The 16,161-nt window shown below is 31.4% G+C and overlaps 2 protein-coding genes across 2 annotated transcripts; one reads left to right on the top strand and one right to left on the bottom strand.

Annotated features, from left to right (window-relative positions):
- The first annotated feature begins 2,717 nt into the window (after nt 1-2,717).
- Nucleotides 2,718-6,597, top strand: LOC105628702 (zinc finger CCCH domain-containing protein 30). Its single transcript, XM_012210174.3, has 2 exons — nt 2,718-3,010; nt 4,226-6,597. The coding sequence occupies exon 2, from the start codon at nt 4,320-4,322 to the stop codon at nt 6,513-6,515; it is 2,196 nt and encodes a 731-aa protein (XP_012065564.1). The 5' UTR covers nt 2,718-3,010; nt 4,226-4,319; the 3' UTR covers nt 6,516-6,597.
- A 2,184-nt stretch (nt 6,598-8,781) lies between these two features.
- On the bottom strand, nt 8,782-16,116 carry FRD3 (MATE efflux family protein). The gene is made up of 14 exons (XM_020677151.3): nt 15,978-16,116; nt 12,360-12,450; nt 12,113-12,234; nt 11,520-11,807; nt 11,242-11,441; nt 10,878-11,013; nt 10,693-10,789; nt 10,493-10,593; nt 10,254-10,417; nt 10,089-10,160; nt 9,877-9,993; nt 9,677-9,772; nt 9,448-9,569; nt 8,782-9,007 (listed from the first exon to the last, which is right to left on the bottom strand). Exons 2-14 carry the CDS (start codon nt 12,425-12,427, stop codon nt 8,953-8,955), a joined length of 1,638 nt encoding a protein of 545 aa, XP_020532810.1. The 5' UTR covers nt 12,428-12,450; nt 15,978-16,116; the 3' UTR covers nt 8,782-8,952.
- Between the last annotated feature and the right edge of the window lie 45 nt (nt 16,117-16,161).

Genomic DNA, 16,161 nt, shown 5'->3' with positions numbered 1-16,161 from the left:
TCATACCATCAACTTTTATTTTGTCTTAAATTATCAAAGTGGAGGGAATAAGTAATATCAAAATTAGATAAGGTGAGATCATATTATTCTTTTTAAATGAGGTAACATTTTGTTGATTTTTGTTTTTTTTTTTTTGGGTTAATTTTCTTTCTAATTTAAATATTAATTACTTCTAATTTATTGACATTAAATGTTAAACATTAAGTTAAACTTTATTAAATATAATTCTTAAATTTAATTATTCAATTAATGAAATATTAACAAATTTTCTTTTTTTTAATATCGTGGAATGGGTTACACTATTCTTTTTAAATATACTAATACAACAATAATTACATATAATATATGTAGTAACATGCGTATGAACCAACCAATAATAATAATACTTAAAAAAAAAACAGCCAACACCTTATTTTAATTATAATTAATCTATTTAATTAATAAGTATTAAGTTTATTGTTTATCTTAACAGAAAAATTCTATCCAAAACCTCATTAAAAAAAAAAAATGAAAGAAGAAACTTGCAAATAAAAATAGGGAAAAGTACACTTTGGTGTTTAAATTATATCCTAATTAACAATTTTGTCTCTTTATTTTCGAGAAATTATTGTGAGTCCCTAACTTTTGTTTTAAGCTAACTATTAAATCCTTTTATCCAAAAAATAAGTTATTTATCATTAGTCAGATCCACGATTAGATGAAATACGTTCACTTTTTCAACAAAAAATGCTTAATTTTTTTACGGAAAGATATGATAATGAATTTAAAGTAAAAGTTAGAAATATCATAATAATTTCTTAAAAATAGATGGACAGAAGTGTTAATTATGATATAATTTAGAGATTGAGATATATTTTACCTTTAAAAATATAGACGGTTGTTCTATTTTTCTCTTTTCTTCAAAGAAAAAAAAAAAAAAGGAAATACTTAGAAGTTTGTTATACCAAACTACAATACTTTTCATAAGAGCATGTTTCATTTTATGTCCATATCTCCAAAGTTCACAAAATTGCAACATTGAACTACACTACTTTGCCTAACCCAATTACATATCATTTGCAATTTGCAAACTTTAACCAAATCAACTTAATAAAAAGCTAAGTATTATTAATTTTAAGTGTTGAAAACAACTTTAACCACCCAACCTTGTCTTTTAGTTAAATATATTAAAGTGGATAACTCACTAACTCTTAATTATGGGAATTTTTGGGTGGGAAAAGGTTAAGGCAATAACAATATGCTTAGTTGCCATCTCCTCCATATATATATATATATATATATATATATATATATATATATTGTTTTGGACATAAATCCTTTGTTTTTATAATGCTAAAGCATAGAAGACAATCTATTAGGCCTTTATGATATAAACAATGCAAGTATTTGCCAAATTTTTTGGATTTTGGCTTGAATCCAATGATTTGAGCAAAGAATAATTCTCCTATAAACAGAAATATCAACTTGCTATTTCATATGTTATGGCGGTTTCGATACTACCTCGACTCACTATTAAGTATTTTAATATTTATCAATGGGGTTGATGAACTGATTTGTACTGTATTTTTAGACGAATTTTATATGTAAGATTAAGAGTTTGTGATTCACTACGGATAAAAGCTCACTAATCATTTTAAAATGTAGAGTAGGTTTATTTTTTATTTGTTTTTCTTTTGTAATTTTCAATTTAAATGATAAAGTAGAATAGTTATTGATTAGGTGATATATCTGATTATTGATATAAGAGTTGAAAAGTTTTGAATTTGAGTCCTTTTGAATTATTGATATTTTTATTAATTTAGTGAATTTGAGGAATAACTATTCCTGTTATATAAATCCATAATGTTATTACAGCTAACAATACTATTCTTGTCAATTGATAAAATAGCATATATATGCATTGCTAATTCTATCTTTTAATATATATATATATATATATCCGAAAATAGTTGTATAATGTAATTTTAATTTCATTTAAGGAAACTTAAATTGAAATTTTTGTTGGTAAATGAACAGATAATACAAATTAGAGGGAATATTGTTTTTTAAAATATTAAATCAAAATAAGAAATATCTTATAAAATTATTAAAAAAAATAATTTCGATACTCATAAATTAATAGAAAATAGCTAACAAAAGGAAGTACTTAAAAGGAAAAAACAATAGATTACATTCCTTATCAAATATTTATATCCAAAAATGATAAATATTTTTGGGATTGAAATTAGAAGAAATAAATAAATAAATAAAAGAAAGTGGAAGGACATAATAGCAAAAAAACGAAAGAAATGAAATTTAAATTATGTTCTGCTCTTGGTGCTCCACGCCTTTTTTCCCTCGATTTGACTCCACAATTTAATCAAAATTGACCACTGCCCTGACGTCCGCTTTCTTGTACCTCTTCCATTGGCGGATTCCAAATCCCAATTTCAATCCACTTTCATAACTCCTTTTCAATTCCGCATTCCCTTTAACCGGTTACCCCACCCTTGACTTTCCTTACCAAACCGGTCATCCACCGCCTCGTCACTCACCGGCCTAATCGGTCTCCCTCTACTTCATTAAAAGCAACTCCCTCGAATTTGACTCGCATTTCAACTTTCATTTGGTGTGCATTTCAATATCATTTCCTTTCCATTTCATGCTCTTCTTTCTTCTCTCTCTCTCCTGTATCTCTGCGATTAAATTTAAATTCGCCCCAAATTTTCTTGCATTTCATTTCCATTTCAATTTCGAGACGTTACTCTGTTTTTCACTCTTCTCGCTTTCTTCTCTCTCTCTTTTCCTCTCCAAGTTCCTCTCTTTCTTCGTTTCTCTCTTTGGTCTCATCGATGATGGAGATAGAAGCTACAAGAAGCTCTCTGTATCTGAATTTTTTTTATCTTACACTACAGCCTGTATCAGCTTTTGATCTTTTTGTTCTAGATCAAGTATGAGTAGAAGCTTATAGCGTTGGATCTGTTATTTTATGAGTTAAATAAGCTGTTCTTCGCGTCAAATTCGATAATCGGTGAGTTGCTATTTTTTTAGATTGGTTTACGACTGTGCATTGACCTTTCATTTTTCTGTATTTTAGTGTAAAACTATGATCGGTAGCTTAGTTTAGCTATGAATTAGCTGATTTGCTTGTTTTTATTTCTATTTTGAACTGGAATTAATATATTTTTTATTATCTCAGTGGAATTTGAACTGGGTTTTTTAGTTGATTATTTTTTGTTATTGTGATATTTAGCTCATTGTTGAATTACTGTATTGGTTGTGATTGTTGTTCCTTTTAGTCCTTGTTTGCTGGATATTTTAACAATTTTAATTTGTTTTCCTGATTGAATGCGCCAAGGAAATAAAAGATTTTATGAAACTGTTTGATCTTGGTTATTCTATTAATTCCTAATTTTATACTTATATTGCTTTATATTTTTCAAAGATTGGATTGGGTGTGAAGCTTTGATCTTTTGTTATTTTCGAACTTTTTTATTGATTAATACAGTGATAATTGGATTTCCCCCTTTTTGTTTTCAGGGATTCTCTTTAAATCTCTTAAGATATTATTCCTGCACAATCTTGATGCTAGATTCTTGTCTTATTCTTTACTATCATATCAAAAATTCCTCTTCTTGAGATAAGAATCTTAGCTTGTGTTATTTTTGCTCTAGGGTAGTGGTTAATTTGGATGATTCTTGATTGTGACCAGATCTATTACTTGACACAGGCAAATATTCCTTTTCTTCATTGTGTTCTAAACTCGTTTATTTTAGGTTTTAATCCTTTTTGTTTTTCAGATCATTCTACTTTGTTAGGGTCTTTTTTATTTTGGTTTATTTTTGGTATGAGATTATTCTTTTTAGTTATTATTTTGAGTTGATGTCTATATCCGGGAATTTTGCTGTATGCCAGCAGATTTAGTTTGAAATTTTTTTTTTTCTATTTATGCTAGAAATTTGGTATTCCGCTCCTTATAAATTTTATACGTTTCTAAACCCATTTCGTAGGAAACTGGAATGGTTTGTAATTCAAATCTAAAACAATTGAGAGCTTGTTCATTTTTTTTTTCCAGTTCATTATTTGGAAGTATTGCTTACTGGTTTGAGTTCTCCAAACTGTTTTCACTTTACCAGGAATCATGCAAATTGTTCTATATGATCGCTTTGATTGTGCAGAATATTTAAATATGATGGTAAAGTTCAGTTTTTGAATGTCTTCTGATATTTTTTGTTTGAATTTCCAGCTAATTGAAGCATCTGTGGATCCCTGGAGAGATTGGAAAAATCATCATCTGTTCCGACTGCATCTAGTATAGAAACTAAACCTAAACCAAAAACATGAATCATCTAACTGTTGAGACTGAGGATTCTTTTTCTAGTTTACTTGAATTTGCTGCTAACAATGATGTTGAAGGCTTTAAGCACTTGATTGAGCGGGATGCTTCCTCTATTGATGAGGTTGGGTACTGGTATGGTCGCCAAAAGGGATCTAAGAATATTGTTCTTGACCACCGAACTCCACTAATGGTTGCTGCTACATATGGCAGTCTTGATGTTCTTAAGTTTATACTCACTCACACAGATGCAGATGTTAATCTCTTATGTGGGATGGACAAAACCACTGCACTTCATTGCGCCGCTTCTGGTGGATCGAAAAATGCTGTTGAAGCTGTTAAGTTGCTTTTATCGGCAGGTGCTGATCTAAATTGCCTGGATGCTAGTGGCTATCGTCCTGTTGATGTTATTGTTGTTCCTCCAAAGCTATATGGCATGAGGGGCACACTTAAAGATCTTCTATCAAACAGCGTTTCCAATGGTTCATTAGCTGAGAATAATTGCAATGGTTCTGTTGGAGAGCCCAATTGTAATGGTTCTGTTGGAAAACACACCTCTAATGGCTCTGCTGGAGAATGCAATTTACGGGTGTCAATAAGTACTTCTAGTACTAGCTCACCAACCCTTTCATCTTCCCCTGAAAATGGTTCACCACCTTCTCCTTCTGTGTTGGTATCTTCTCCATTGGCCTCTAAGTACAATGATATGCCATCAAGCACAACATCTGAGAAGAAAGAATATCCAATTGATCCATCGCTCCCTGACATCAAGAACAGCATCTATGCAACAGATGAGTTTCGCATGTATTCATTCAAGGTCCGCCCATGTTCTCGAGCATACTCTCATGACTGGACTGAGTGCCCTTTTGTTCACCCTGGAGAGAATGCACGAAGAAGAGACCCACGGAAGTTCCACTACAGCTGTGTGCCTTGCCCTGATTTCCGTAAAGGAGCCTGCCGGCGTGGGGATATGTGTGAATATGCTCATGGGGTTTTTGAGTGTTGGTTGCACCCAGCTCAATACAGAACAAGGCTTTGCAAGGATGGCACTAGTTGCAATAGACGGGTCTGCTTTTTTGCCCATACACCTGAGGAGCTCAGGCCCTTGTATGTCTCTACAGGATCTGCTGTTCCTTCTCCACGCACTTCTGCATCTGCAGCTAGTGTCATGGACATGGCTGCTGCTTTGAGCCTATTGCCTGGTTCGCCATCGTCAGTCTCTGCCATGTCTCCTAGTCCATTTAATCAACCAATGTCTCCTACAGCGAGCAGCATTTCCCACTCATCTCTTGCATGGCCACAGCCAAACGTACCGACACTCCATCTTCCAGCAAGCAATCTTCAATCAAGTCGCTTGAGATCGTCACTTAGTGCCCGCGATATCCCACCTGAGGATCTTAATTTGTTGTCGGATTTTGATGCCCAGCAACAAATTTTAAATGATTTAACATGTTTTTCACAGTCACGTAACAATTCTGCATCTTTAAATCGTTCTGGTCGTTCTAAAACACTAACTCCTTCAAACCTCGAAGAACTCTTTTCTGCTGAGATCTCTTCTCCTCGATACTCTGATCAAGCAGCTGCAGTGTTCTCTCCTACACATAAATCAGCTGTTCTCAATCAATTCCAGCAGCAGCAGAGCATGTTATCTCCAATCAATACAAGTGTTTTCTCCCCAAAAAATGTTGATCACCCTCTACTCCAGGCTTCATTTGGTATGGGATCTCCTGGAAGGATGTCACCAAGAAGTGTAGAGCCTATCTCTCCAATGGGCTCTCGTCTCTCTGCATTTGTCCAGCGGGAGAAGCAGCACCAACAACTTCGGAGCCTTAGTTCAAGGGATCTCGGATCAAACAATCCTGCAGCCTCCATTGTTGAGTCTCCAGTGAATTCTTGGACTAAGTGGGGCTCACCAAATGGGAAGTTAGATTGGTCCATTAATGGCGGAGATGAACTAGGCCACTTACGAAGGTCATCATCATTTGAGCTTGGTAACAATGGGGAGGAGCCAGACCTGTCATGGGTCCAATCTCTGGTTAAAGAATCACCTCCTGAGATGTTGAAAGAGAAGTTTGGTGTACCAGTTTCTGGTGCAGCATCATCCGGTGAGGGATTAAATCCTAGTTCTCAAATTGATTCTGTTTTGGAATCTTGGCTCGAGCAGATGCAGATTGATCAGCAGCAACAGCTTGTAGTCTAGTGAAAATGATTCATTTTTACTCATCAAGATAGGTTAAACTATTTTCTTGAAGGTACATATTTTTTTGTGGGGTTTTGGCTCCTGGGAAAGTAAAGTTCGGAAGGTTAACATTAGTAAACGGCGCGCAAGGAGCTGGGGTAAAGAATTGGCTTAAAGTTTCAGAGATATTATTCAATTTTTTGCCATTTATTTTTAAATCAAGATGAGAAGGATGAAGCCTTTCTGGGCTAATGCTAATGAAACCAGTCCAGGTTAGGTCTCTATCTTCTCAGATGTTTCTGTTTCTAGGATCAATTTTTTTTTTTCACTGTTAATTCCTTGAAGGGGAAGCTTTAGCTACATGTTTCATTTTGCAATGAAACCATGAGTTGTATTATTTGATAGTCTCTCTTTTTCAAATTTGTCCATTTTCTGGATTTGTTTTTAATGTTGTTGGATAAAGAAAAGAAGGGGAAGTGGAGAGGTAATTCTTTACTGATCTTGAAGGGATGATGATTGATGATGTGTTCCATTGAGAATGCATTATGGTGGGTGGGGGAACAGATAATGAGGAGCCATTACTTTTCTTTTGATGATGTAAAACTGAACTAAAAAAGTTTATTAAATTCTATACCTTTTATTTTTTATGTTTTTTGGTTTTTGCCTTAGTCTTTACGTTTATGTTATGACATCTCCATTTGCTTTTGCCTTGGTCTTATTTCACTCCTCTCTTTCTCTCTCTTTTGCTCTGTTTTTGTGGTGTTCTTTATTGTTTGTGGGATTTAAGAAAGAAAGAATAGTACAAGTTCATGATGTGGTGGAACCCACTAATTAACGTTGTTGATTGGTTTGAAGTTTATTTATTTTTGGATTCTTGCTACTTTCATTGAGAATATCATCAAATGGTGAGATTGTGATGGGTTTGGACAGATTTTTTTTTTTTCTTGAATAAGTAACGTGGAGCTTACTTTGTAAAGATAAGAGGAGGGGCCTGTTGCAGGAAGATGGAGCCATTTACCTTCTTTGTTGCCAACCACTCACCCCAAAAAGGGAGGGTGGGTGGGTGGGTGGGTGGGTCTTTATTAGAGAGAGAGAGAGAGTTGATAGATGGAGCAGAAATGGATGAGTTCCTACTTTGTTTTAATTGATAGTGAGTTTTGTGGGGCTTGTGTTGGGACTTTCTGGAGCTTTTTTTGCCTTTGATGGTTGTTTAAGAACTTAGATTACTTCAATTTGAAGTGGGTTTTTATTTTTTTGGGGTCTAAAAGAAACATCAATGTTATCATTTAACCACAAATATCATTTGAGTGCTTCTTAGGGTACCTTTTTTAAGGCTCAAACCTTGCTTATGAGTTCTTTAATGTGCTTCTTTTGGATAAGCATGTTATTATTTCTTTACTTGAATGTTTGGCTATTATGCCTACTACTTTTTTTCTCTCTTTTATTTGCATGCCTTGACTTATAATAAAATTTTTGGATGCTGTTTGATTAAGCAATTGGATTCAGTCTTTGGAAGTAATCTAAAAAAATAAAAATAAAATTATTCCTTTATTTCTGTTTTTTTGTCTTGGTTTTACTTGTTTGAGGTCTCAAAGTCTTGCAGCCATGGCAAGTCTTTGAAATCCTATTTCAATATGGTTCTTGATTTAAAATTTTATAACAGTTTAGTCCTTGTCATAAAGTATTATTTAACATTTGCCCTAAAACGTTATAAAAAGTTTTTAAATTACAATTTTAGGTTTAATGTAAAGCAAATTTTTAACTTTTGAAATGTTAAAATGTAAGAGAAGAAAATATTGTTCTATTAAAAGTAAAGGATGAAAATATTGAAATTTAATTATTTTTTAAATGAAATTAAAATTGAGGATCAATTTGTTCATCAATGAGAAAGTGATAGTTTAAGCTTTAATATTTTAAATTGGCTCAAAAGATTAAATTTGATTTTTTTTAAATTATTTGATTTTTCGAAATTATTCTAATTAAAACTAAGGATTAAATCGGCTTAAAAGATTAAATTTGGTCATTTCACTCTTTATAAATAAGTTTAAGTGATAAATTAACCTTTGTTTTAAAAATAAATATTAGCTGATTTAAAATTTTTTTTTGAATGGAAGATGATTTTAAGTTAAATTGTCCCGGATTTATATACAAATGGAAAAATTAAATGGATTAATTATATATAAAAATTATTTTCTGGAATTAATTCAGTTGCTAGGCAAATAAAACATGTGCCTAATCAATATTAAACTGGAAAGTACATTAGTACAATAACATAACTATGGAGAACTGCAGAAAGCAGTATTTATATATTTATTATCTCCAATATACAGAACCAGAAGGAACAGAACAAAAAAATCAAAAAAAAGAAAAAAAAAAAAAGAAAAAGACAAAAATGGACAAGAGAATATTAATATATATAACTACATGGCTGAGAAATTGCTAAACAATCTGTAATTTCCTATGGCAACAACCTCCCTCTGAGAAACTTCCAAGGTCCAGTTCCTGTCCCCATCCTGCAAATGTATTCCTACCTTATTAATCAAATTGTCCAATTTCATTTCAATTTTGTAAAACTATACTTCTATTTCGTATTAAAAAATTTTTCATTTTAATCCTGTAAAACTATACTTATATTTCGTATTAAAAAAAGTTCATTAATACGAAATAGATTATATTTTCAGGTGAATTTTACCTGTGCAGGTAAGAGATTAATAACCTCGGCTCAACCACGGAAAAATATTATTTTATTTTAATTTCTTCTTCCAAATTAATTGAATAAGTGAAAATTACATATTTGTAATTTTGTTTATGCTCTAATATAAGCATCTTCTTGAAGGGAATAAAGAATTCCTGTCACTGTAATTTTTCATTGTTCCAAATAGAATTTGACACTTTGATTTATTTTAAATGAAAAAAGAAAGAAAGAAAGAAAGAATGGAATTAAGAAAATTACCTCCAAACACCAGCAAAGGTACGTAGCCCCATAAAAATGGTTAAAGCAACCCAAATACCAACAAAACCACCAGTTTTGGAGAGAAACAGAATAACTGCAACACTGACAATGGCTACCACAACCTGAAGAGATCAAAGAAATTAATACTTGTAAAGATTCAAAAAGTCCTATAAAGATTCTGCTTTCTTGATATTGTTAAAAAAAATAAAAAGGTAATAAAGAAACTAACCATAGAATATGCAGAATATGCAAAATCTGATGCACCAAAGTTAACACCATCAAAGACAAAGGCTATTGAGTTTATAGGTTGTGTAGCTGCAACAAACTGATGGATAGAAATTTTTTTTAAAAAAAAAATCAGTACAAGTTATTAATACGTGAAGAAAGGAGAAAAATGGAAAAATTTAAGGGTTATGGAGAAATATTTACTGGAATTCCTATGCTGATAATATGAAGAACATGAGGATCTTTCGAAAAAATTCCATCACCAAAGTGCAGACCTGCTGCAACAAAAGCAGCTAGCCCCAGACCAAGAACAAAACTCATCTGCAGATCAAAAACCCATTTTCAGTTTAAGGCCTTTGATTAATTTAACTGAGAAAAAGAAGAATATTAGTACATGGTAGTATTGATTAGCCTACCTGTAAAACCCGGGTTGCAGCGGTTGTTGCTTTCTGATAGTCCTTCTCAGCAAATGCACAAGCAATAATTGCCTAAATGAAATGAGCGAAAAAAAAAAAAAAAAAAAAGGAACACATTATATAAATCAAGAAAAATTTGGGAAATTGACATTTTCTTCAATTTACCTGTCCAGCAACAGCCAACCCATCAGCAAGAAGTGATGATGTTAACCAAACTTGTAAGCAGACCTGAAATGCAGCCATAGGCGTCGCACCAAGCCTTGCAGCCCTTGATGCTGCTAAAGTCACACAAATTGTTGCTGCTATGACTCTTGCTAATAACAGAAAACCTGCATTCCAATACATAAGTTTTAGAACAATATTGCCTTATAATAGAATTGACAAGAAAAATTCAAGTTGCATACCATTTTTAAGAAACCGACTAAATTGCAAATCTTTAGCACTTGGTGGTAAGAGATCAACCTTTTTCATCAACCTCCACAAGAGGATTAGTGAAATCAAGTACCTACAGAACGATCATTAGTTGGTTAATTATTTAAATATTGAAACTAAATAGTTGCTAGTATTTAAAAAAAAAGAAGCATTACTGGATAATGATACATACTGGGAAAGAACGTGTGCAATGGCTGCACCACTGACTCCCAACCGGCAAGTAAAGATAAATATTGGATCTAAAATTATATTTGTGACATCTCCAGCCACTATTGCATAAAGAACAAACAAAATCAGAAAAGATTTATAAATGAAGCTCATAAAATATTTTTTCTTAAACGAAATTTAGTCTCTCACCAGTTGCATATAAAGGAGTTTTTGTATCTTTAAATCCTCTAAAGACTCCTTGCATTGCAAGAGAAAGGAGAACTGCAGGAGAACCTAATGCTCTTAATGTCAAATACTTCCTAGCTGGAGTGTGCATAGGAGAATCCTGTCAAATACAAGAGAAGAACTGTCATTTATCTTCACTATATTTTAAAGTTACGAGTTCGAACCACATCATCAGGGCAACAAAAACAATGTTAGATTATTTAGAGACTATTACTTAATGTTAGTGAAACAAATTATTTTTTCTATCAACTTCTTATATATACACATCGAGAACAATAGAAAAATCAAGAATTTGTAGGAAACTAGAAAGTTAACCCAAGCTACTTACAGATTTTACACCCATAATATGCAGAAGAGGCTTTGCACAGAATATGAGGAGTATAGCTTGCACAAGACCAAGGATTCCTCCAACTATAAGTGCTGTTGAGGCTGAAGGTATGTTTCGCTTTCCATTTTTCTTAGTTGGCTTATCGTTGATACTCTTACCATCAGTAAAACTTGGAGACTTGCAAGTAACTGCCTTACAATCTGCAAAAGAAATTGTTCAAAAATGATAAACATTGATCACAGTTTCCTTCCTAATGCATAGAGAGAAATAAAAAATACCATCATTTGGGATCGAATCTTTCTCTTCATCATTGTTTGTTGATGTTCCTTTCTCCAACTTCTCAAGCATTTCATCTTCTGGAATTGGTTCCTTTTCTTCAGTGATTTTAGATGATTTATCCTTCTCTAAGTCTTCTCCTTTCTGTGATTCCTTATTGCTGACCTTTTGAACAGTATCTTCCTCAGCAACAAAAGAAGTTGTTATGCTAACCAATGGGAATATGGTAACTTTTGATGCTTGATTGAATATGGCAATTGCAACTCCTACAGCAGCTATTTCCACAGGTCCTGCATAGAAAAAGAACAAAAATCACCTTTTTTCTATTTTAATCTTTTTCTTCTTTTCTTTGGATAGGCTACATCATGAGATTTCCCCACTTTGTAAGATTTTGAGAGGTTCAACATATGCAAGTAAGTAAATGATATCCGTTACTCAAATTTATAACCTTCCAGTTATAAAGGAGCAACTTTATCCTTGCACAGTAAATAGTTTCTCATATTATCAAATGCTAGTTGTGCTTTGCTTTGAAAATGCAGTTATTTCACAACAGGTTTAGAGGCACATAAATTTCAGAGGTTTCATGAAATCAAACCTAGATGGCCAATAAAAGCAGTGTCAATGAGGGAAGCAATAGGATCAGCAGCCAAAGCCATAGCAGCAGGCACTGCAATCCTTAATATCTCCGAGCCCAGCTCATCCATTTTGAAAATATGTCTGTAATAATATATGTTATAAGCCACATTAATCACTTGTAAGTTATAAAAACATAAAGTCTTTCTCTTTTCTTGATTTCAAGAAAAAATAAATAAAGTTCAGTTCATGCAAAGTAGAGATTATACCTTGCATCTCTAAAGAAAACCAGTAGTGGCATCTTCCATTTTGTCTCAGTTGCACCGTTTTCAGCCATGAAAAAAGATTGAGCTTTGTCACCTACACAAATTCAGGTTACGAATGATCATTAAAGACTCTCAAGAACAACTAAGAATGAAGAAAACCATAAAGAAACAGATAATCAATTTTTCTTTTTTTTTTTTTTTTTTTAAAAGGGTATGGAAATGAGAACATTATAACTCAAGAAACAGTATCAGGAAGAAAAAAAAAAAAAAAAAAAAAAAAACAAAAGCAAACCTTTTTTTACTATGATATCAAAATGGAGATAGTTTAAAAGAGATTACAGATGAAAACAATAGGCAATGCTAGTAGCTTGGCCTAAATATATTACAGTTAAAACCTTCCCTAGCTAATTCTTTTAACTCAAAACACTTCAGTGTAATTAACAATGGTAAGTTCTTAGCAAAAGACACCTTCTAGTTCTTTATATATATAGCTTCTGACATCAAACTTCGATCTAAGTATAAAGTGATTATGTTATTTTTAATCCTTAAATTCAATTACTTTGCTTCATTTGTAACCTTTCAACTCTTTTGTCACAGAAAACACGTAATAAGTAATAAGTAAACACAGTGAGTCTAACACATGGTTTACAGAATTTCAGGTGTTTCTGACTTATATTTGCCCGGCGCGAAAAAATCACCTGCTGCTTAAGCTCCAATATTATTTAGCTAAATTAGTTTATTAAATAAAAAATAACTTAATAAATAGTGTTTATTTAGTAAAATTTTAAGTATATTTATCGAAGAATGTGAGCCATCACATCATGCATATACCTTCCTCAGTTTTGTTTTTCCCAGGTAAGAACTGAGCAAGATGATGGTGTGATTCATGTACATACAAACATATGTCTACCTGTTATGAATAATCAATTATAAAAATTATTTAATTTCACAATTATAGAGACTCCATTTATTTAAAGCGAAGAAAATAGCTTGTGATTATATATGGTGATTAGATGAAAGCTGATAGGTGAAATATAAGAATTAAAAACTTTCGTGTAAGGTTAATTAGTAGATTGTCGTTCAGACTCGTTTTGTTGTATGATTACTCATAATTTACCCGATTAATAATTTTCTTTACAAATTGAAACTCGTTTCAATCTCAAAGAAATTTTAGTCATAGCAAGAACCTAACTCCACAAGCTACATATTTCCACATCCATGAAAGGAAGATTCGATTTGTGTCTTCCCAAGATGAAGACTCAAATAGTGGGTGAAAAGTTAGGTTTTGCTTTCTTAAAATAATGTTAAAACATCAAAGAACACAGATGGAAACATCATAGGGAATTAATTAATAATATACTTTTGGTCTACATTATATTACATATGAACAAAGAATGAGTCAATCTATGAATCATAGTCCTAATTAATAATGCTAAATTTTGAAAAAAATGATATCATTAGTCAAGATTTCTCATTCATTTGCACCGACTCAATTATTTTTTAGTAGGATTCAGAGATGTTAATACCCTCGGTTATTAGACGTAAAAGTTTTTCGCTTTCCGGTAAAAAACATTTTTCCAGATTGAAATTATTATTCGGCAACAGTTTTTCAAAGTAGTTTTTAGTGTTTCGACCAGTAAAAAGGCTAAATGCTATCAAACATTTAACTTTTAGCATTTCCTGAAAAGCTACTCGAACAGCTAACAGCTAAACGCTACTAAAACGACTAACAACTACTGAAATAACTAATTTTGCAGAACAAACCCTTAATCTTGTAATCTTATTAATTAATTCTTATTTCCTAAGAGAATGGAACCATTCTTGAATAATAAATAATAAGTGCATAGACCTTCATCACATGATTCTGCCCTGCCCTAGATAACATTGAAATCTCTTTTTAGCTTCTACTGTGTTTTTCATGGCTGCACATCTTAATCGTGTACATTAATGACTAAGAATGGTCAAGACATTTCTGTTATAAAATTTCTTATATACTTATAAAAAAAGCTTGAAAAATAGATATATTCATGGAAATTTCAGTGACTGTACTGCAAAACCCATGTGAGCAAGATAGACAATTCTACGAAATTTTAGCCATTGATGCATGTGAATTTAATTATAATGCATTTAAAAAGAACAAATTTGGATATAGAAGAAAGGTTATTTTCAATTTCTAGGTCTAATATTACAAGTTACATGCACTTCATTTTACCTTGGGATTGACAGGTACATATATAAATAGACCGATTCATGAAAAGAGAACGTACCTACAAATTGAAGGCACCTTTGCTGAAGGTTAAAGGTGTACATTAGGTTTAAGTTTAAGAGTTAGCTTCCTTAATAAGAGGATGTATTTTTTTTTTTTTTCACTCTCATTTTGATTGTATCAAAATAATTTATAAAATATGTTAATATAATTATTCATATAAATGTTTTAAAAATTAAAATTATCTAAAAAATAAATCAATCTCAATATCAATGTAAAATTAAAAGAAAAAAAAAAGGATTTTCTAAAAAATTAAGAATAGCTATAACTTAATAATTTAATTAAATTTCTAAAAAAGGATTTTCCTCATAACATGGGTTACCAATGCTAATTAGTTCTTATCTCATCAAGAATTAATCGTAAAAATTGAATTGTTTTGTACATTATAATTATAACCTTGAGAGGAAAAATATGGAAGAAAAATAAAAAGGAAGAGAAATAAAAAAAATGAGAATAATTAAATATATTTAGTTAGTATATAAATTAAATTTATTTAATTCTGATCCGTTCTAATTGATAATATAATATTTAGTTTCTTTTTGGAGTGCTTTATGACCACTTAAGTGATAATGCTGACACTGAGAATCATGGAAATGCAAATAAATCTAATTAAAAAATAAATAAACCAAGTTGATAATTTTAATTTTTTTTTAATTTTTAATTTAAAATTTTTAATCTAAAAGCTTCAAAGGAAAGTACAACACCAGCAGTTTAAACAATACCAGATAAAGCCAATCACATTATTCTTTCTTTTTCATAATTGGGTGTCTCCATTACTAAACATCTGCTCTAATAAATTGGATAATTTTTAGTTTTAATTAATTATTCCTATAAATATCTCTAAGATAAATGTTTTTTTTTAAGAATTCATTTCCTAAATTTTGCAGATAATAATAATAATTAATGTCACGCACCAATTTCTTTTTTCTAGTTTTACAAAGATTATTTTTTTCCTTTTTATACATTGAGATTGTGTTTATCTCTTTTATTTTTCCGTGCATTCAAAATTCCTAAAAAGAAAAATAATCGAGTTTATATTACAAAATAAATATTCGACTAGTAGATTATTATCCAATGTGATTCTACTTATGCACACATAAGCAACATATATATAATTTGATACTATATACATAGTTTAAATTCTAACATCTCCCCCTTTAAATATTTAGAATGTAAGAGAAAAAAAAAAAAAAACAAAGAGCAACCTATAGGCATTGTTCATTAATATGCATGTGAAAATTTTAGAGAAAGAACAGAAAATGCAAAGATACAGGGAAATGAATAAAACAAATTTAGAAACCAAAAGACCTAAATAAGGTAAAATGCAATGAAAAGAAGTGTTCTTTAGTGAGTACCTGTTCTTTGGGAGTCCTCTTTGCAATAGACTTCGAAGCTCTTTCCTTCACCAACTTTGGCTCCTTGGAGATATATTGCAGGTCAGACCCATCAGTTTCCTTTTAAAGACGCATTTCCCTCTCTGTCAATTTCTTTAATTTATTAAAATAATAATAATAATAATAATAAGAGAGGGCACAGAAA

Source organism: Jatropha curcas, chromosome 6 (genome assembly GCF_041381405.1).
Source record: "Jatropha curcas cultivar XTBG-Jc1 chromosome 6, XTBG_Jcur_1.0, whole genome shotgun sequence".
Taxonomy (NCBI): Eukaryota; Viridiplantae; Streptophyta; class Magnoliopsida; order Malpighiales; family Euphorbiaceae; genus Jatropha; species Jatropha curcas.
This window is presented reverse-complemented; position numbering and strand designations above follow the sequence as displayed.

What these genes read in the sequence shown, in the direction of transcription:
- LOC105628702 (XM_012210174.3), top strand. Translation starts at nt 4,320, where the DNA reads ATGAATCATCTAACTGTTGAGACTGAGGATTCTTTTTCTAGTTTACTT.
- FRD3 (XM_020677151.3), bottom strand. Translation starts at nt 12,427, where the DNA reads ATGGCTGAAAACGGTGCAACTGAGACAAAATGGAAGATGCCACTACTG. An exon ending in GGTTGGCTGTTGCTGGACAG is followed by an intron (nt 10,161 to 10,253) that starts GTAAATTGAAGA and finishes CATTTCATTTAG; the next exon opens with GCAATTATTGCTTGTGCATT. An exon ending in CATATTCTGCATATTCTATG is followed by an intron (nt 9,570 to 9,676) that starts GTTAGTTTCTTT and finishes TGATCTCTTCAG; the next exon opens with GTTGTGGTAGCCATTGTCAG.